Source organism: Musa acuminata, chromosome BXJ3-10 (assembly GCF_036884655.1).
Source record: "Musa acuminata AAA Group cultivar baxijiao chromosome BXJ3-10, Cavendish_Baxijiao_AAA, whole genome shotgun sequence".
NCBI classification, from domain to species: domain Eukaryota; kingdom Viridiplantae; phylum Streptophyta; class Magnoliopsida; order Zingiberales; family Musaceae; genus Musa; species Musa acuminata.
In genome coordinates, this window is record NC_088358.1 from 23,485,863 (window position 1) to 23,507,662 (window position 21,800).

The 21,800-nt window shown below is 38.3% G+C and overlaps 2 protein-coding genes across 2 annotated transcripts; both read left to right on the top strand.

Annotated features, from left to right (window-relative positions):
- The first annotated feature begins 1,881 nt into the window (after positions 1-1,881).
- Positions 1,882-12,642, top strand: LOC135651210 (protein TPLATE-like). The gene is made up of 7 exons (XM_065171121.1): positions 1,882-3,144; positions 3,706-4,302; positions 5,184-5,545; positions 7,552-7,855; positions 9,742-9,864; positions 10,798-11,253; positions 12,011-12,642. Exons 1-7 carry the CDS (start codon positions 2,005-2,007, stop codon positions 12,509-12,511), a joined length of 3,483 nt encoding a protein of 1,160 aa, XP_065027193.1. The 5' UTR covers positions 1,882-2,004; the 3' UTR covers positions 12,512-12,642.
- Positions 12,643-13,137: 495 nt separating this feature from the next.
- On the top strand, positions 13,138-21,045 carry LOC104000284 (cleavage stimulating factor 64). Its single transcript, XM_009422293.3, has 10 exons — positions 13,138-13,601; positions 13,816-13,894; positions 14,463-14,637; positions 15,179-15,212; positions 15,325-15,563; positions 15,647-15,724; positions 18,032-18,067; positions 18,158-18,604; positions 19,324-19,668; positions 20,625-21,045. The coding sequence occupies exons 1-10, from the start codon at positions 13,562-13,564 to the stop codon at positions 20,754-20,756; spliced, it is 1,605 nt and encodes a 534-aa protein (XP_009420568.2). The 5' UTR covers positions 13,138-13,561; the 3' UTR covers positions 20,757-21,045.
- Positions 21,046-21,800: the final 755 nt, after the last annotated feature.

The window sequence follows — 21,800 nt, forward strand, 5'->3', positions numbered from 1 at the left end:
CTTAGATGGCATATTACAAATAATAGAAAGAAACGAAAAAGACAGAAACAAAAGCAAATTTTGATGTCCTATTTTCCGAATTAGGCCTAAGTTGGTCGAGTTTAGTGAGCCCAACTCACTTAATGTGAACGACCCAATTGGATCCACATAGATAAGTCTCTATATTTATTTATTGAGTTTTAGTAGTTTGGTAATAATGTATAAAACAAAATATGAGAGGACTCGAATCTCGTCTTCATCATTTATTCTTAATAAAAAATAAAAAAATCTATCGTAATTACAACTCATATAATATTTTTTTAAAAAAATATATATTAAATTTATAAAAATTGAAAGGCGATTATATGAAGAGCTTGCTTACGAAAAAAAAGAAAACCAAAATATTATGTTATAAAACACAAGTTCATATGAATTTAAGAGTTCTAGGAAGAAACATTCCCAATGATTCAACTATGCTAAATCACACCAGGAAGGCTTGAAAAGTGGTTCATAGACTTAAGTTTATGATATAATAAATAGTATGTTTTTAGCTAATTATATATAGATAAACATAAGTAAATCATTAATCCGATAGATAATGTAACTAGGTATTGTGTCAATCTTGTAATCTTAAAACTATTAAGTAAATAAAATATAATGATATAATGCAACGAAAGAAATCCGTAAACACAAGAGGGAGACAACGAATGATTTATGACCTAATAAACCAAAAAACTTGATAGAGTAAAGAGTATAATATTATATGGACATCGAGTGTGAATTTAGAAATATTTTATTGTGAAATATTGTCATTTTAATTATGTTAGAAATAAAGGCTTATTCAATTGCTTAGGAGTTCTAAGATATTTTTTCGCAACTTTAACATGGAGTTTTAGTTATAATTCGAAGTATCAAGAATTGTTCCAATATCATGATATGTTATCCTTACTTTAATTAAATGATAACATTATTTATATTTATATGATTTATAAGTACCTATTTTAGTTATGAATTTGTGTTGTAGTGGTTGATATAGAAGTATATGAGTAAGTATTATATGCAAAATATACCAAAAATGTTGTCTACAAAATGAGGTTTTTGATTTTCTCGGGTTTAGAGATGTGACATAAAAAATATAATTAATTGTAGTAAATATAAACATACTGCATAGAGATATTATAAGCATGTAAGGAATAAAAATCGTTTGATGTTATTGAAGACTTATGGCCTATGCTCTTAATCCTTATTGTTCATATTCTGCCTTCCAAAGCATATATATTTTTCTTTAAACTCATCTTATTCTCTATTAGCTGTTTGTGCTTATAAAAATCATTTTAAGGATCTTAAATAACGATCGGATCAGAAGGTTATTTAATGTGAAAATAGGTTTGATAATTTTTTTTATTGTAATAAATATATAAAATATTTTAAGAATTTTATTGAGAAAAAATTTGATAGCTCTAAAAAAAACATCTTGAGTTCAGCTAACCTCACTCCACCGTAGCACATAACATGGTTACATAGGTTAATCTATCTCTTTCTTGAAAGATGAGTCTGCGGGCAACGACACCCCCTCTCCTTTATCGCTCGTGATCGATGGTGTATTTTCTTTCTTTTCTATAGCCGACAACGAGGGATATAAACGATGACAATGAGCTCTTGTATCATATTTACGAATAACTATTCAGGGGATGGTCGACGGGGCAAAGTGGTATGATGATGATCGATAGGAGAAAAATAAATATTTTAAAAAATATATTATTTATAAAATTTTAAAATATGAATGTTCAAAGGAAAGTTTTAAAAAATAGAATTTTTTTTTGGGAATTCCCACCATAAATTGTTCAGTTTTTAATAATTGAAATTGGAAAATACATCTCGCAAGTAAAAGAGGTTTCCTCTACTATTGACTTCACGAGAGATCCCATTCTCTCTCTCTCTCTCTTTCTACCCTTTCGACTCCAAGCCACTTGACACCTTCGTCGATCTCCTTGGGCTTGAAGAGGAGGAGGGGAATCGAGGCAAATGGACATCTTGATCGCGCAGATCCAGGCGGACCTGCGGTCGAGCGACGCGCTGCGCCAGTCGGGGGCGCTTCTGCAGGCGCTGCAGCAGTCGGCGGCGGGGCGGGACGTCTCTGCTGTGGCCCGCTCCACCTGCGAGGAGATCCTCGCTTCCCCGGCTTCCGCCGTCTCCAAGAAGCTCGCCTTCGACCTCATCCGATCCACCCGCCTTACCCCCGACCTCTGGGACACCGTCTGCTCCGCCGTCCGCGCCGACCTCGACTTCCCCGACCCTGACGTCGCCGCCGCCGCCGTCTCCATCCTTTCTGCCATTCCCTCTCACCGCCTCCCCCGCCTCGTTGCCGACGCCCACCGCGAGATCGCCGCCTGCTTCGACTCCCCCAGCGAGACCCTCCGTCTCGCTGCCACTGAGACCCTCGGATGCGTACTCGCTCGCGACGATCTCGTCCTCCTCTGCGACACCGCCCCAGGCCTCCTTGACCGCGCCTCCGCCTGGTGGGACCGCATCGCTGAAGGCACGCTCGACCGCTCCGACGCTGTTTCCTGCGCCGCCTTCGCGGCCGTCGGCCGCCTCTTCCAGGAGTTCGAGACCAAGCGCATGAGCCGCCTAGCGGGGGACAAGCTCATCGATGGCGAGAACTCACTCGCGATCCGCTCCAATTGGGTTGTCGCCGCCATTGACCTCGTCTGGAAAAAGCGCAATGCCCTCATGGCCCGCTCCCTCATCATCCCTGTTGAAAGCTTCCGTGCCACCGTGTTCCCGCTCGTCTATGCTGCAAAGGCCGTGGCTTCTGGTTCCCTCGAGGTGTTCCGGAAGCTATCCAGGTCTGGAGAGAGCAGCAACAACACGGGCACCGCCACCGCGGTGGACTCCTCGATGAGCGCTGAGAAGCACGTCGGGGTCTCGGACGTGGTCTCCCATCTCCTGCCGTTCTTGAGCTCTTTGGATCCACCTTTGATCTTCGAGGTCGGAATCAATATGCTCTCTCTGGCTGATGTTCGGGGAGGAAAGCCGGAGTGGGCTTCAGCATCAATCATCGCCATTCTCACACTCTGGGATAGGCAGGAGTTCTCTTCCGCTAGAGAAAGCATTGTGAGAGCTGTCGTCACGAATCTCCACCTTCTCGATCTCAGCATGCAGGTACATTTCTCAGTCCGTCTTTGTCTACTCGAGAATGATTTATCTATCTATGTGTAGAGTCAACAGAAAAAGATGACTAGAAAGAACTTAAGCTACTAGCAGCAGCATAATGCAGGAGGAAGGCGTCACTCAAGCTAGTCTAGCTGTTCTGATGCCACCACCAGCCTTATATTGCATATGCAATCTTTAACATATTGCATATCAAGGACACGCACCTGAGCACATCCAAGCATCTGGTTTCTTTTGTCTTGATCTCTAATATGTTACATGTTGAGGACATGCACCAAAGCACCTCCATGTTTGGACTGGATTAGCCACGTTATCTTAGCCTTTCAAGAACTAGGAATGTTCTTTGATAAAGAATAGTAGACTAAGGCATTAACTGCTCACATTGATCAGAGTTATTCCTTTTTTTTCCTAATATTGTAGTTCAAAGGCAAAGTTTACTTTTTGTGATAGCTCAGAGGGGTAAGCATAGATTTTCTTTACTTCGACTGCCTTCTTGTGGTTTTGGAGGGTTATATGTTGGACTGAAGTTTCTATCATTTCTCCTGATTTCAGGTTTCTTTATTTAAGATGCTGCTTCTGATGGTGAGAAACTTAAGGGCAGAATCAGATCGTATGCATGCTCTGGCATGTATATGCCGCACAGCCCTTTGTGTTGATCTTTTTGCAAAAGAAAGTGTGCGAAGAGGACAAAAGCCCCTCCCTGGAACAGACATTACTTCACTTTTCGAGGATGCAAGGATAAAGGATGACTTGAACAGTGTAATGAGTAAAAGCTTGTTCAGAGAGGAATTAGTTGCTTCACTAGTAGAAAGTTGCTTTCAATTATCTCTTCCGTTGCCTGAGCAGAAGAATTCGGGAACTGAGGGTAGAGTCATTGGTGCTTTAGCCTATGGTACTGGTTATGGTGCACTTAATTGGACAGAGTCAGCTTTGGAGGTTGTAGAAGTGTGCAGACCATGTGTTTTATGGGACTGTGATGGACGAACTTATGCCATAGATTGTTACCTGAAGTTACTTGTCAGGCTCTGTCACATTTATGATACAAGAGGAGGTGTGAAGAGGATCAAGGATGGTGCTTCTCAGGAGCAGATTCTGAATGAGACTCGGTTACGCAACTTGCAATTACAACTTATCAAAGATCTTCGTGAGGTTAGTCTTATCATTTATCCCAGTCAAGGAATCTAATATTTCCCAGATTGGTATGTACCAATCGGTATTTACCAATCAATCCATGGCCTAGACTGTATAGATTGGTGTTGGTCAATATTTAATACTTATTATTTTTTTGGTGATATCATACGGTATATGTTGGTGTACTGCCCGGTATACGGGTACCACACTGGTTCGGCCAGTTACCAAACTGATATTAGACCAACATTATAAAATATTAAAGCATTGTGCAGATGTGGGAAATTGCAAATTTGTAGTAAGTAAGCATGACCTATTAGAGATAAAGTACGTTCAACTTCGAGTAATTTGCTATTCTCTTCCTTGCTTCCTTCCTCTTCAGGTTTAGTATTCTTCATGATTGCAATAAAATATGTTTTTATAAATGCTTCCTTTCTTTTCTCACTCTCATATTCATTTGTGCTTGAATCCGGTTAAGTTATTTGTTGCCGCTGGGTGCTTAGGGGATTATCTATTGTATGTAATTGTTTGGATTCTTCTTTTAATATTCATGCGATAGTCTGACACTATGGTATTTGTGAAAAAAGAAATCTAACAAAGAGATCTATCTTCATATCAGTTTATTTGCTTTGTTCAGGATAAAAATGTAACAGTTTTTTCATCCTTATGCATTTGAAGTTGTGAAGGTTCCTTTCTTGGTGAAACAACCAAGATCCTCTTTAGTAATCTCATATGTGCTTAAAACATCAATTCTAGTAAATTAGAAAACATCACTTGTACATCATAGGATCTCATGTTTCTCATTTTTTAAAATCTATTTTATATCTATAAACACCTATGTTTTCCTTGTCTGCCTATTTATCATGTTAAAGTAAGATTTCATACTTGATTTCCTTTACAAGGTGCATACACCAAGAATATCTGCACGCTTAATTTGGGCCATTGCTGAACATTTTGATATGGAAGGTCTTGATCCACTTCTAGCTGATGACCTGGAGGATCCGTTAAACATAATTATATCAAATATACACAATGTGTTGTTCAACACCGAGTCCTCTGCAACTACTGCAAACAGGCTACAAGATGTGCAAGCTATCCTTATTTGTGCACAACGTTTAGGTACACGGAATCTCAGAGCAGGTCAGCTCTTGAGTAAAGAACTTGAAGATTTTAGAGGTAGCACCTTAGCTGACTCTGTAAACAAGCATCAAAGTCGCTATATATTGCAGATATTGAAGTATGTTGCCAGTCATCCAGAAAGCAGGTCAGTCGTGTATGCATGTTTTTACAAGTTCCGCAAATGCCTTTTGTCAGTTAATTGAGTTCACTCTCTGTTGAAGTATCTATTAGATATCAATTTTAATATATTAGCTGGTTAAATTAAGAAATGTGTTTCAGTTGCTGATAATAACATTTAGCAAAAAGCTTAAAAATGGCCAAGGAACACTTCAGTTTAAGTCCATTTGTTTAATTCATTTATCCTATATGTTGTGGCTGTTGACTCTAAGAAGTTCTATTGATAGGAAAAAATAACAATGGCAATGCAACTGTAACTGCATTTAGCAGAAGAACAAGGGTTTTTTTGTGAACAAAATATGGGGTTTTCTCTGGGGATATAGATGGTTTGTCAAACTGAGAAAGCTAGAGACATGATTTGATAAATATGTGCTTATGGCTTGGGGGAGTGTTTATGGCACAAGTTAATTTCGTATGCAGAAATTTCACAAATGTTAATCCAATAGTGTTATAAAGTTGTTAGTTTACTTTAATTTTTATATTGTACTAATATAAATCTCATATTCATTATGTAGCATAGTTTCTTTGGAACTGCAGTACAATGATTATTTAGTTTTGTTATAGCTACCAATATACTTCTTAGATAATTCAATTTTCAATAGTGAAAACTATAATTACTTTTAGTTGTATTTAATGGACTAGAATAGCTGGTAAAAAGCAATAACTTAGTGTCCTGCAGAGGATATACTTGTCACGGCCAGAGGTGCATGATTGGTTTTGTACCTCAGACCTAATGCATGTAGGACTTTGCTACACTTGGAATTTTGGAGCATTAATATGCTTATTACGATGGTTTTAAGGATCGGTCAATTACAATTCAATTTTGATCCAGCCTCGGTCCTAACTTTGATTTAGTTGATGATTATCCCCTGTTCTAATATTGCAGTTGATTTCGCCAGAATGTTGTTGGATTGGCTGGTTTGGATGAATATTATCCTAGAGAACCAACCTTGGCAGAGAGTTCTAGGTAGAAGAGGAAAGTAAATGGGACAAAAGGAGAGGAGAAGACAAGAGGCTGAAGGAGTCCGAAGAAAGGTTGGAGAAAGAAATACTAATCTGTTGTTTGCTGGATGCCGTTATTGCTTGTCCAGTACATTAACAGATAGTTCTTTATGTTCATTGGTCAATAGTGACATCATTGTCATTTTTAAGTTCTATGGAGTAATCTAGACGGTGAGACAAAGTAAATGAGGAGGGTTGGAAATTGGGTACATGGTCAGTACATGTGGTTGAGTAGTTGCATGTTCTGAATGGTGAGGGAGTTACTATCAGATCCAACAGCTCTAGGACTCTGATGACACTAAACTGCTATGACGTAGGCCCAGGATATACATTTTTGCAAAACAATCCTCACCCTTTTCAAAATAGTAGATTTGGACTTTAACATGAAACTTTCATATGCACTTTAAGATGAAATTTGGATAAGATATACACATATACGTATATATTCATATGTGTATGTCTATATATATACACATTTCATTTTTTTAAACTTTTGTATTCTTTTCGTTCTCTTGAGCTGATTATCGATCCTCCATGCATACATATGTGGCTCATTAGGTGCAAGTCATGTTTTGATCTGTTCATATCATCCAGGCTATACTGCATTAAAAGCTACACGGTAGATTTCTTTTGCCCAAGCTTATTGTTATACTTTCCTCTTCTAGAAAAAATGTTTTATACTTTGAAGCTTTTATCTGAGAGGGCACTCAGATTCATGAATCATAATTTTGTAGTGTTGCTAGTGCATAACACGAACAAGAAATTAATTAGTAATTATCTCTCTATATATGGTATATTTCTGTGAAAGGATTGATAACACATTCTTGAATCTTTCACCTGTGCTGATGTCATTCATACTTCAATCTTCTAAATCAACTTTAGTTCTGTGCTATATTTTTGGGCTATCTGTAGCTACATATGCTCCTGCCAGTTTGATTTTTTGAGTAATGATTAACATGTAATACTTTTCAGATGGGTAGGTGTTAGCGAGACGACAGGAGATTATCCTTTTAGCCACCATAAGCTCACAGTCCAGTTTTTTGAGACATCTGTAGCACAAGACAGAAAGTTGGAGGGATTGGTTCATAAGGCTATTCAAGAGCTTTGGAGGCATGATCCCAGTGAATTGAGCCTTTTGTTAACCAAAGGCATCGATTCCACTGGGCATAAAGTACCTCCAAAACCACATGCACTGACTGGTAGTAGTGATCCTTGCTATGTTGAAGCATATCACCTGGCAGATTCGACGGATGGAAGGATCACCCTGCACTTAAAGGTATTAGACTTTCATACTTATGTGATGTTTTGTTTAAGGTTTTTAATTTCACATAGTTTTTTTGCAGCCTACTTTGCTTCCATAATTAGCATTTATATTATTATATATATTTATAATTTTAATTTTTCAAACCATGAAGTGAAGGAATATTTAAAACATATTTCCCAGGGCTAGCAAAAATAGAAGATTTCAGTAATGGAATAACAGAAAAGGGAAATAAAATGGATATTGTGTTTGGGTGTACAACAGGATGGTTGTAGAGCTTATTCAGTTAGTGTGTAACTGAAGTATAAAGGGTTTAAATCTCGACTGATTACAGTTTTGACAGTTGATTAGCCAGTGTTGATACTTTGCGAGGTATACTGACTTTCCAGCATCACTGGGAAAATAAAATAAAATATTAAATACTGACTGGTATTGACCTACATGGTCTTCTATTGATTTATGATCAGACTATAAAGACCAGTTGACATGTACTAGTCCAACTGATATTTGAAACCTTGTGGAAAGCAATAAGAAAAAAAACATGATTATGTTAAGAATATTCGATAAACAGGAATCAGCTTATATGATAAACTAGTGTTGCAAGTATGAGGACCTTGGGGTGGATGCTTGTTTTAAAGAGAAAGATAAAACAAGGAAATGCAAATTATGCACTTATTGAGGATACTTCTGTAGAAATTGGTTAAGAAAATGGCCTGGACCTGCACATCTCTATTAGCCTGCAGCTCCAAGTGTGGCATGGTCCACTTTTGGGTGTTTGTTTCAGCATGTTCTTCCACCCATGCTGCAGCTAATTGTTTTAACTATAGAGCTAGAAATATCTTTCTTGAACAGGAGATTGATAAGAATTCTAGCAATATCCTCTTGGCTGGGTACTTCTCCAACCAGTGTTGCATCAAGTTTCTCGACATTCTCTAGTATGATAGTTTTGTTTCTTAAACGTTTTAGGTAGAACCAATTGAGAATGACATGAGAAGTTATTTATGCTGGTCTGACATGCCTAATTAAGACCATCAAGAACACTGGTAAGGAGAATGTGCTAAAGAAATAAGAAGTTGAATAAGGAGATGTTCAGAAAAATTCGATTAGAAACTTGAGAAAACTATGAAGGAATTTGATGACCCTAAGGATTATTTGAGGCATAGTTTGCAAGATTGTCTAACAGGTTTGTGTTTGGTTATGAATGATATGATCGACATCGTTAAGATCGTCAATAAATGATCGACTCTATTCTTCACTTTTCCCTCCTTGTATCCTTCCGTCTTTATCTTACATTATGGTGGTTGAATGGTGGTACATGGTAAATGCAATGGTTTTAACATAATGCTAATACTAGCATTGTATTCTCTATCTCACACTCATAGTTGTAGATATTCTTTTCCTTCTTGTTCTATATCCCCTCCTCCCTTTTTGAGGCTGTGAGACAATAAAAAATCTGCAAAAAACTGCTAATTCTGGATAAGTTTGATGGACTATAGCTGGTTCCGTTGATTCTAATCGGGTGTATCATACTGGAATTAGCTGATGCTGTGAAGTGTGAACTATGATTAGAGGGCATTCTTTTTTTGTTTAGCTAAGTAGTTGAAAGTTATTGATTTGTTTTACCTTAGATATGATTTCTCTTTCTGTTTTTCATTGTGCTGCATTGTAATAAGTGGTTGCAAATTCTTGTTGTTGTCATAGAAAAAATGTAACTTTTGACTTTCATGTTATATGTTACATCTCGAGATCTCCTAAACAAAAAATCACAAATTCATGACGAAGCAATTCATTATTTTTGTTGTGACTGAATACTTTTTACATTTAAATGCAAAGTAATTGAATACTTTTTACAGTATACTTGTTAGACCAATCAATCATTCTGATTAAGTCAATAAATGCAGATCTTAAACTTGACTGAACTAGAGATTAATAGGGTGGATATCCGTGTTGGACTATCTGGAGCATTGTACTTTATGGATGGGTCACTTCAGGCAGTTCGGCCGCTAAGAAATCTTGTCTCACAGGTATTTTTTGGGACCCTGCTAATTTTCTTAGAGTTTGCTTCTGTAATTTTCCAGTTGATGCTTATTTTCCTTTGACTTTGCAATTTGTTTTACCTTGCTATCACTTGTTGATGTGTATTTGTGGCACATAGATGCTTTAAAAAAAACTGCTTTGTTGGTATCTGTTTGTACTAGCACTTGCACATGCACATGCATACATATTACAATATATGCTATATATACATATATGTGCCTCTCCATAAATTAGTTTTATCTACTTCTAGTTTCATTTTTAGGTGTTAAAACATATCTTTCAAAATCTTTTCAACCTGAATAAATCAGCACTTTTAAGCCTATAGTGCTAGAGTACGTTTTAAGTTTTTTCATGTTGTCATATTACTTTAGTGGAAAGAAATTACATATTCTCCCAATTTTTTCATGTTCTTACTGCAATGCTATGGCAAAGCCTTTAGAGAAGACACTAGTATGCACTCGGCATTAATTTCTTTGAACTGTAAGTTACAAAGTTGGGTTTAATTATATATAATTGCATGATAAGATCCAATTTTCTCATTAATACCTATCATTAATTGTGAAGAGCTATTGTGGCGAAGAACTGTAATGATTTAGTGTATTAGTGGATGAATGGCCTAATTTATATGACAAAATAATTATAAGAGATGTTACCTTCCAGTGCCACATCACAATGATATGTATATGTGAGTCTGGACATTTTTGAAGCAGTTCTTTCTCCTTTTATACAGTCTCCATTGCTTAATTTGATTGGTTAGATTACATTACATGTGAGCATGTTTTGTTTTGGCTCATTTTTCCTTTTAGAATGTGAATCAATTTGAATACTTTTTTGGTGCATATAAGACAAAAGTGTATCTATCTACTTATGATAATATTTAGATTAATGTTGTAGCCTCACTTGAAATTTGTTTATGTTAGGATCCAGTCCTTAGCAGCGTCACTGTTGGTGTTTCACACTTTGAGAGATGTGCTCTTTGGGTTCAAGTTCTTTATTACCCTTTCTATGGAAGTGGTGTTTCTGGGGATTATGAAGGAGATTATGCAGAAGAGGATTCTCAGATTTTGCGGCAAAAGCATTCCCAGAAACCAGAACTTGGAGAGCCTGTAATCTTACGGTGTCAGCCTTACAAGATCCCACTAACAGATCTTCTTTTGCCACATAAATGTTCTCCTGTTGAATATTTTCGCTTGTGGCCAAGTTTACCGGCTATATTGGAGTACACAGGTGCATATACTTATGAAGGAAGTGGTTTTAAAGCCACTGCTGCACAACAGTATGAGGCTTCCCCATTCCTCAGTGGGCTCAGATCACTCGCATCTAAGCCTTTCCATCAAGTCTGCTCACACTTCATCCGCACAGTGGCAGGCTTTCAGGTAAGTCCTAGATTGTTTTATACTTAGTTCTATAATTTAGAATACTCTTCCTATTAAACTGCATTTTTTCATCTTATACATGTAGTGTCGTTAGAAGCATAACGAGTATACAACAACGATAAGAAGCCATAATTTGGAAAAGAAAAAAAAAGAAGAAAAGAAAGCCATAATGACCCACTTGTTTTGGGATGGCTGCATGGATTTTTTCCAACCATTGAGCTCTGTCTAGGGCACTTTCGCTAGCCAAATTAAGAGTTCCTAATTTAAAAAAAAATTAATTTCTCTTAGGTCTCCCTCTACTTTTCATCACCACTAATCCTAATTGATTCATCTCATTTAAACAATATTTATTTGTCTTCTTTGGGTATATTCGTAACACGTGAAACATCTTTTGCTTCGTTTTATCTTTTGTATGAGTTATACTCAATGTTTATAAGTATAAATATGTATTTTTCTATTATTTCTAGTAAATCTATACATTCATCTCAACAATAATAACTTTTGGTATATGTTTTTCTAAATGCCCAACATTCTGATCTATCATGCATGGTTGACCTTGTTCCATTTTGTGAATGATTAATAAAATAATAATTAATGATCTTTTCAATCTTATAATCAAAATGCATATCCTGTTTCACCAGCAAGCATCTTCTAATGCCTTTGCAATTGTTGATTGAATTTTTTGGACTGTTCTGCTGATCGTAAAAGCAGTTCCTTATACATGGCTGACCTTATATATTCTGATTTATCTCGACAGTTGTGCTATGCTGCAAAAACTTGGTATGGTGGTTTTGTCGGTATGATGATCTTCGGTGCCAGCGAGGTGAGCAGAAATGTGGATCTGGGAGATGAGACAACAACGATGATGTGTAAGTTTGTCATCCGAGCATCTGATCCATCAATCACAAAGGAAATAGGATCAGACCTGCAAGGCTGGTTAGATGATATTACGGACGGGGGTGTGGAGTACATGCCCGAAGAAGAGGTTAAGACTGCGGCTGCAGAGAGGCTACGAATCTCCATGGAAAAAATAGCCCTGTTCAAAGCAGCCAAGCCACCTCCGCAGCCGCCAAAGGTGGAAGAAGAAGAAGAAGATGATCAGAAAAAGAAAGAGAATGATGATGAGAATGGTAACCCTAAAGAACCGTCAACCTTATCAACTCTTACTGCAGAGGAAGTGGAACATCGTGCCCTTCAGTCCGCGGTTCTACAGGAGTGGCATATATTATGCAAAGAAAAAGCCGTCAAAGTTCAGTGACTTCTCATCATACTGCGTGATTTAGTGTTTGTTGATTGTAGAATTCCCTTCTGTTGTATACTGTGTGACTCATAATTTTGCTACTCTTGTTGATATTTGTAGTTTTAATTTCCCTGTGAGTGTTCTCTGGAGACTTGCGACTCTCGTGTACTTTGTTGCGATCACAGTGCAGGCCGGATGATAATATCATGTTTTAATCCACAAAAATTATCATTCTGAGAAATGTCATTGTTGTTGAGAACTGTATATAATTATATACATATTACTAACTCTGATTCGAATTTGGTTTCCAATTAGTAGTATCATGATGGTTTGCATCAGATTGTAAATCTTAAAGCTACCAAATCCCATCTTATCATAATTCAATTCAAATCCAGTTTAGGTTCCATGATAGATAACAACACATCAGCAGAACAACATGAGAGATGAAGGTTTGAGTTATGGAGACTGTCCCCATGCATTGACTCTCTTCGTACCCCGTATTAATGACAGTCGTATGATAATAAATCACAAAGTATTAATTTTTCGGAATATGTGATCCACATGAAACTATTTGAGGCAGACGCCTCTGTTGTCTATTACGGGCTAATTAGAATTGGAATCCCCAAAGGGGGGGTGTATATATTTGAGACCCTAATCGTCAGGCCTTCCTCTTCATACGAATCGCTGCTGCTGCATAAATCAAAGGGTCAACTCCGACCACGATTCCGGAAACATAAACGCCCTCTTCCCTTCTTCCTCCGGTCCTTTCCCCCTTGTCCTAACCCCGCCGCCGCCTCCTCCTCCCACCTCGCCTCGCGCCCCCCCCCCCGAATTCCGATAATTAAATAAAAGCCCTCTTTTTAGATCTCCCGCACCGCCTCTCGTTCCTCTTGCCAGCGCGGGACTTCGAGTTTCCATGTTGTGACCTGCCCCTGCCCGTCGATCGAATCTGTCTGTATATGGATCGCGGCCGCCTCTCTGGCTGCGACTGTTGGATTGGAAGCGGTGGCGATCGCAGAAGAGAAGGGCCGGAGACCGACTGGAAGGAGGCTCGCCCCTTGTCATGACATGGCCGCCTCCGGTGGTTCCCAGCACCGCTGCGTCTTCGGTCGGTTGGATTCCCCCTGTTTGGTCATCAGTATTATGTTGTCGATGTTCTGTCTTTTGGCTGCTATCGGTGCATGTCCTCGTTGGCTTTGTATTTTTAGTTGCTTCAATAGGAAAGATCGTCTTTGAGCTGCTTTCTGTCTTCGATTCGGTTGCAAGTTCGGTTCTTGGAGTGTAACAAGGTTTTTCACTTCAATTTTTTGGGGTTTTGGCAGTTGGTAACATACCGTATGATGCAACGGAGGAGCAGCTTATTCAGATATGCGAGGAAGTTGGCCCCGTGGTGTCCTTCAGGTCTCCATTCTTGAAAACCCTAACAATCTTGATGTGTTGGAAGCTTACCTTTTTTTACTCGTTATGGTTCTCTATTGTTGTCCGTTTAACCTTTTACTCTTAATGGAATGAGATGGTACACATTTACATGTAGGCTAGTTCATTTTGTCCACCTTGCAATGTCAATCTTTTTAGTGTTATTAACATGGTTTTTACTTTTAATTGGTCGCATATTTTTTCACACTTCATTCTTCATCTTTCTTTATATGATTTTCCACAGGCTAGTGATATGTAGGTACTATATAACTCACTTACCATAAGCTTCTCTCTATGCTGTGGATGGTCCTTGTTATCTATAGATACCATTGTATTCAGTAAATAGTTCCTTTAATAAGCCTCTCAGACTAGCTGAACATATATATTGACAGGAACCCTTATACAAATAGCAAAGTTCCATACCTAAAACTGTTAATGCTGAATGGTTATCAATATCTTAGGGAACTCACTGTGGGAACATATCTAACATGGGGTAGATCTGTTCATCTTTTTCCTATGTATGCCTTTTAATGGTACTGTCATATTGATGCAGGTTGGTATTTGATAGAGAAACTGGAAAACCCAAAGGTTATGGGTTTTGTGAGTATAAAGATGAAGAAACAGCTCTGAGTGCTCGCCGCAACCTTCAGGGCTATGAGATAAATGGTCGTCAGTTACGAGTTGACTTTGCCGAAAATGATAAAAATGCTGACCGTAACAGGGAGCAGGTTGATACCCTTTAGCTGGTTACCTAGTAGGAGTATTTCAATTCTCTTTCAAAGTTCCCCTTTCGTGTCTCCTTGGGTTTTAACAGTGAGATTTATCTCAAAGGTTTATGGCCACCAGATGCTGTCATATTTGTGCCTACTGTCCCTTGCTATTAGTTATTTTTGCAGGCCAATTCTGGCATGTTGCTCCTTTGTACTAGTTCTTTTATTCCTATTAACATAGGAACGAACTTTATTTTTCTTAATACATGAGTTGAGAATTAATTTTTGTCCGTGGAAATTAATATTTTGTTAAGTAGCTTTTGAAGACTATTATGGCACATTTATTACCATTATTGAGCATGATATTACTATTTACTAATAAAGCAAAAGATGTACGTCCTCATAAATATGTTGTGCTTCTCTGTCATCTGCTAGTATACATTTGATTGGAAGTTTCATCTGGCATTAGTTTTTTTACATTGTTGGTGACTGCAATTTTTAGAAGTACACTTTAAGATGAATTCATTGAGTAGACATCTAATCAGTATTATCTTAGCAGGGTCGTGGTGGACCAGGATTGGCGTCAAGTGCTGGTTGTCTTTCTCATTTCTCATTTTTAATTAGGTTTTTCGTGATTTCTTTTATTCTGTTTTTGTATGATTCATGAACAATTTCTTTGTTAAGATGATTTTTCAAATATGGCAGATGTTCAAAAACAATTTAGTGGAGCCCCTATCTTGGGTGATTCAACTCTTCATCAACCACTAGGGCTCCCATTAGCTGCAACCGCTGCTTCTGTCATGGCTGGAGTTCTCGGTGGAGCTCAGACTTCTAATGCACAAAATGTGTTACAGAGCCAACCTGGAGTAGGAAATGATCCCTTAACTCACTATCTGTCTAGATTATCTAGACACCAAATGCATGAAATTATGTCTGAGATGAAGGTCACTTCTCTTTCTGTTTTCTTCTTTTAGTATTAATATGTTTGCAGTTAATAATCAAGTATTTTGTCTCATTCTGATAACAGGCCCTGACTGCTAAGAACAAGGCTCTAGCTCACCAACTTTTGCAAGCAAGTCCACAGTTGTCCAAAGCTCTTTTTCAGGTAATTCGTCTGGATTGAACTTTTGAATTCTTTTGCTATTGTTGGTGGCCGTGTTACCCAATTTGATAGGATGATCTCAAGTGAATATACATATGAATCCAGAAGTATGGTTTTGAGAATTTGAAGCGACCCAATATCTATTTGTAATTTAATGACTAGGAAAAGATGTACTTCTTTCTTCTGTTGACTTGTTTTGGATCTCTATATTATAAGATGATCCTTTTGATATTGGTGGATGTTGACCGTGGCTCGGTGTTCTTGTTTTAGCAAAGAGAGGAACTGCTAGATTTTTTCATCAAGGTAGTGAATAAGTACACGGTAAGAAGAAAATAAAAGGAAACAAACATGGAAGATAAGCTCCATATGCTTCTTCTTTTCATTGATAGTTCCATTTGATTTATAATGAATCCACAGTACAAAATAGCAGCTGTAGAACATGTATTTCAATTCAAGCCCAGGCCTCCTTCAGCTAATGGTTTACAAACTGTCGTCCTGTCACGACCTTAGCTGGAATTGCCTAAGGCGTGAGGCACCCTTGCGACCAAAGACGCGAACTTAGCTTGCGTTGCCTAAGTCGCGAGTCACCCTCGTGGCAAAGACGCGAACTTAGCTTGCGTTGCCTAAGTCGCGTTTCGCCCTTGCGATCTTGCCCCGCAAGGATCAGCCCACTTTGTAACCTCTCGTAGGTCCCGAAGGACCTGTAAAAGAGAAAGAAAGTTAGTTCGAAAGAACGAGCAACGGACAAGTCCCGAAGTCTCGCGAAAGAGGAAGCTCTACAAGAAATTCGATGAACACCCTGTGTGCACAAGAGAAAAGAGGGAGAGGGAGAAAAACAAGGCTTTCAAGGATGAACGAACAGCTGCAAGCCCACAAACAGCCGCTCACCTGGTCCCGGGCGCAAAACCAAGTTCCCGTAAAGGTCACGTGCGAACTTGCGAAAGAGAGTTCAACGCCCGGTATATAACCGAAGCCCCATCCAGCCCTGTGCCACCTGGGGGGTTCCTGGGGTCTGAGATGGCTGACATTTTGGTGAGCGGAGGCAGTTCTCCGCTCACCTCCCGCGGCACGCGAAAACGGAGCTGTTTTGGGGCTGTTTTGCTCGGTTCGGTGAGCGGTCGTTTTGTAACGCTGCAGTTTGTTCGAACTTACATATTTACAAGCAAAATGACCCAAAACCAAGAGAAAACATGCTGTCAAGCAGCTGTACATGCAGGTGTGAGCGACGAACGGTTCGTTGAACGGAGTTGTTGCGGGTGCGCGACGACCGTTCGTGACAGTCCGGTTCATCAGCCCTTTATTTTTTGGTATCACTTCCAGACCATAAAATCTGTTGGCATCTCTTTTGAACCTTGTTAATTACAGATTTAAGTAACATAAAAACTATGCTTCAATATACCTGCACGTAATATAACGGACTTAACAAGCTGCAACCTTCCTTCACAAGTAAGAACTCTAGTTGTCCAGCTACCTAATTTACAGGTGATCTTTATATTTTGACCTTTAATTCCATACAAATCAAAAGCACAACCAAGTGCCTGACTGGTTACCATATCCTTCACCTCCTTAAATTTAGAGCTAGTATATGTCTTTTCACCCATTTGCCAACACCACCCAAAAATAAAGCACTCTTGTTCTTGTTCAAAGGAGGCCTGCTATAGTTGAGAAAATCAAAACCACAACCAAATGCCTGACTGGTTACCATATCCTTCACTTCCTTAAATTCAGAGCTAGTATATGTCTTTCACCCATTTGCCAACACCACCCAAAAGTAAAGCACTCTTGTTCTTGTTCAAAGAAAGAGACCTGCTATAGTTGAGAATTCAGACAAATCATAATCAACATTTTTGTAGACTAATTCTCTCCACTTAATAGTAACAGATCATTTATTACTGGCTGACTGCAAATTTTAGATCGGCAAGCTTCATCTTTCTACGCATGGGATGATACTGAAATTCTGATGAGTCATTTTTCCTAATTTTCTGGACAAAACCTCCATTGCTAGAACAAAAGATCGAAGACATGAGATTATATTGTCTTGGACTCCCTTTTCTCATGAAAAAACCTACCAATGACATATAAATCATGATGGAAAACTTGGGAGTTCCTTAGTTGCATGAGTTTAAATTGCAACTAAGAAGTTAGAGATTTTCGTAAACCTATTACTGCTCTGGTTTCTGGGTGATGAAGGATACAACATGATGGCATCCTTGCTTTTGTTTATGTTCTCCTGCGTTTGGAGTTATCTTTTAATTACTTTATTAATGAGATTATCTGAAACTGAAATTCTGTTCTGTTTTTGTGCTGCAGGCACAGATAATGCTTCGCATGGTTACACCACAGATGGTCTGTCTTGTTAACCTTGAGATTAACTCATGATGGCAATATGTGGGCTTTATGCTAACATTAAATGCTTGTAACTGACCTTGACTACAGATGCAGATGGCAGGTAGTGGCCAATCATCAATTTCAACCTCTCAATTTTCGTCCCATCTTGGGCAGGCATCTTCACAAACACTAGGTGGAAAGTTGTCTAAGCCACCTGAGACTCTAGTGCCAATCACATCACAGAGCCCCGTAATCCTCAAACAGGCTTCGTTACCTATTCAGCAAGTCCATGTTCAACCTCAATACCAGCTCCCACCACTGCCACAAGGTCAAGTGTTACAAGGAACTTTACCATCAAGCTGGCCTCAATCTATTGACGGTGTTCCACTTCAGCCTTCTCCTTTATCATCATCCATATGCCCGATATCACAGAGTCAAACCCCTCTTTCACAGCAGCCAGTACCAACTGTTGCAAGTTTAACGCATCATCCTCAGCTGGCACATCCAAATACCACTCTGCAACAGCCAAACTTGTCACGTCCATCTATTTCTCAGGCAAGACTTTTCATTAAATAATGTTGTGTTCATTATTTAATTCTATGTTCTTGAGCTCTACCAGGCATTATCAAGAATGGTTATCTTGATGAAAAAATAAAGAAATGTTATCTCATTAGATCAGGAAGTCCTGTCTTGTTTCTGCATGCAGCCTATCGATGGTTATTGCAGTCTGATTTCTCCTTAGGTTCAATGCTGATAGGAACTTCGCAGCCTGTCACACTCTTTGAGTTTTTGTGGGAATCCCCTCTTTGGCCTAAACGCTTTGGCAAGGAATTGAAGTCATTGGAAGGGTTGACATTAAGGCATTTTGTTGACCCTTAGTTTGGAAAAAGACATCTATTCTTGTAACATTAATATGCTGTCTTAGATTTTGCAAGCATTTAAATTTAAGATCTGTATTTAGACTTCTTATAGTTAATAGATCATAGCCCTTGTGCAATTTTCTCTTGAATATCATAACCTTCAACGGGATTGCTGTGTGCAATTTGTAGTACTTTCTGGGTGATGCTCAAATTATTCATGAACTTGACTTTTCTTTGGTAAAAGCAGCAGGAACATACATATGGATGCTTATTTCCTTGTTTAGTGTATTTGGCTTATTAATGGATTTGTTCATATCATGCATCACTTCTGAAGTTTTCTATAGTACTGAGATGTGCCAGAATTATGTGGGGTTATTCTACTTTCTCACTGACAATATTACTGTTTCCTGATAGACTGGCTTGTCAAATGTTCAACCACCGTCAGTTGGATTAGAGACACTTCCAAGACAAATTTCAACATCTTCTGCAGATTCAGTCCGTACTTCAAGAATCAGTACACAAAGTTTAAGTGGGGGACCAGCAGATCGAACAAGTATGGCAGCTCATATTTTGGAACCAATAAGTTATCCTCCTGCAAAATTACGAAGGTTAGAAGATGGAAGTGGTGCCACGCAAACATTGATCACTAATCCTGCTGTTAATAATGCTGCACTTCGAACAGTTGGATCCGGCACAGTTGCTGGGAGTCAAACCATCGTAACAGATTCGGTTGGACATTCTGAGAAGCAGATGCCTCAGGTATATATACATCTCACCCATCTTGTTTCCATTTAGTCTTGTTTCAAAATTCATCATACTTTTAAATGTGAATTTTAAACATTTCTCTATAAGCTAAATTCTTGTTTCTTACCAAAAGACAAACCTGAACATCCTGAGTATACCAGAGAGAGCCCAAACACCACCCACCAAGTAACACCAACTAATTATAATTATAAATTTTCTTATGTTATATTATTATATCTAGATCTTTTTGCCTCGTTTCTAACATGTATCAAGCATCTTGTAAAAATTTATCAAGGAATTTGTGTAGTAGCTAAGGCTTATGACAAGTAGTTCTCGTCTGTAGTGGGATGGCCTTAACCTTAAGGTTGTTACTTTTACATATTTGGCCTCGAGTTATGAACTTCTGTTAGCAATTACATGGAAACCACGAGTTAAGGGACAATCATATGATGCAATAACTATTTGGATGTGACAAGGCCAAATGGTATCAGTAATCAAAGGTGTCAATGTATGACTAGTCCAAATTTTGGTGTGTGTCAACGAGGTGTGCATGGTATCATTCTGTACCAGAAAGATATCAGTATGCCTTGACTCAAGAAATTGCGCTGTCACAACTTGAGATAAACTTGTGGGACTCTAAGGCTGTCTTGTCCTGTACAACTCCTGGCTGTCTGCCAAGTCTCTTTCAAAAAGTTAATAATCATAAAAGAGTTTGAAGTATCAGTTTCACCAATGCATGTAGGCTTTGATTAAATTGTATTGGGCTTCAAGCACACATTCATTTTTGAACAGTCGACCTAACTAGTGAGGAGAATTCCTCACAAATTACTTTAAGCATATCATATACTTGAAACTTTGTCTTTCCTATCATTTGTCGTACTATTTCACTCTGGTGATCATGTAGCCTATATGAGCAGTCTCCTCATGTTTCTTCCCTCGATCTTAACATCATATGATATTCTTTTGTGCAGATTCCACCTGAAGTAGAGTCAGCTCTACTGCAGCAAGTACTGAGTCTAACACCAGAACAGTTGAGTTCGTTACCGTTAGAGCAGCAACAGCAAGTGCTTCAGCTCCAGCAGATGTTATCAGCTAGCAAATAGTGTAGCTTGATTTAGCCGATCCCTCAGCCGTCCTTGTTGGTTGTGTTATGTGCATTCATTCTTTGATTTATAAGATGTTGGAGAGGATGAGAAAGCATAAGGGTCTATCACCCACCCCCTGTGGACCGAACAATGCAAGGTTTTGTTTCCTTGCTTACATGTAACACTAGGCAATAATTTATAGCCTTTGAATTCCTTTTTTTCTCTCTCCTTCCTTCCACCAGGTGGTGCCAATTGCTTAATGTTCAAAAATCTTACAAGGATTATGAAAACAACAATGTTTGTGACAGTGGGAGTGCTGTGTGTGTCTCTATTTTATTCAAGTTTCAATATGTTCTTTCATCACATAATGTGATGATGCAGATCTTGCTTGCTTAGTTTAATATCTGGTGGGCAACCTTTTCTGTTGTGCTTGACCTTGTGATTTGTTTATTGGTAGACATCCATCTGAACCCACTTCTGTTGTGCCAAGCTAAAACAATGCCTTTTGAGACATGAAATTGCTGGTCAGCATGAATTTATTAGTTTGCATTTCCTGGAGGAATAAAAACTTAATGATCAGTGCGTGCTGCTGCTGCTGCTAATGAATGAATATACACGTGCGATTTATATGGAGTGAAAAGTTGTTACATGCTCCGATTGGAAACAACAAAAATCATATTAACCAAATAATGAAAAGAAGCAACACTATATTTATAATTATTATAATCTCAACTAAAACCAAGTTGTACCGACAGGCAAACTCAACTGCAAGCATTCATCGTTGAGTAATCTGTGATCAGCACAGAGTCAAAGTTTCACCGGTCACATCCTTTCAATGGAATAATTAATTCGTTAACATCTTTGAGTCTAAATTACTAATTAAAAATGCTTAAGATTGAATCTAAATCACTAATTTAAAATATTTAATCAAAATTTTATAGTAATTCACACATCAAACCATTACAAATCAATAATATTCTTAAGTTCCATCTTCCCCACTAAGTTCAATATATCGATCAAATCCTTAAAAATCAATTTTATTCTTATTTCATTTTTGATCTG

Coding starts and splice junctions, on each gene's coding strand:
- LOC135651210 (XM_065171121.1), top strand. CDS start 2,005: ATGGACATCTTGATCGCGCAGATCCAGGCGGACCTGCGGTCGAGCGAC. Junction 4,303..5,183: donor TTATCAAAGATCTTCGTGAG/GTTAGTCTTATC, acceptor TTCCTTTACAAG/GTGCATACACCAAGAATATC. Junction 9,865..10,797: donor TAAGAAATCTTGTCTCACAG/GTATTTTTTGGG, acceptor TGTTTATGTTAG/GATCCAGTCCTTAGCAGCGT.
- LOC104000284 (XM_009422293.3), top strand. CDS start 13,562: ATGGCCGCCTCCGGTGGTTCCCAGCACCGCTGCGTCTTCG. Junction 13,602..13,815: donor CCAGCACCGCTGCGTCTTCG/GTCGGTTGGATT, acceptor GGGTTTTGGCAG/TTGGTAACATACCGTATGAT. Junction 18,605..19,323: donor CACGTCCATCTATTTCTCAG/GCAAGACTTTTC, acceptor GTTTCCTGATAG/ACTGGCTTGTCAAATGTTCA.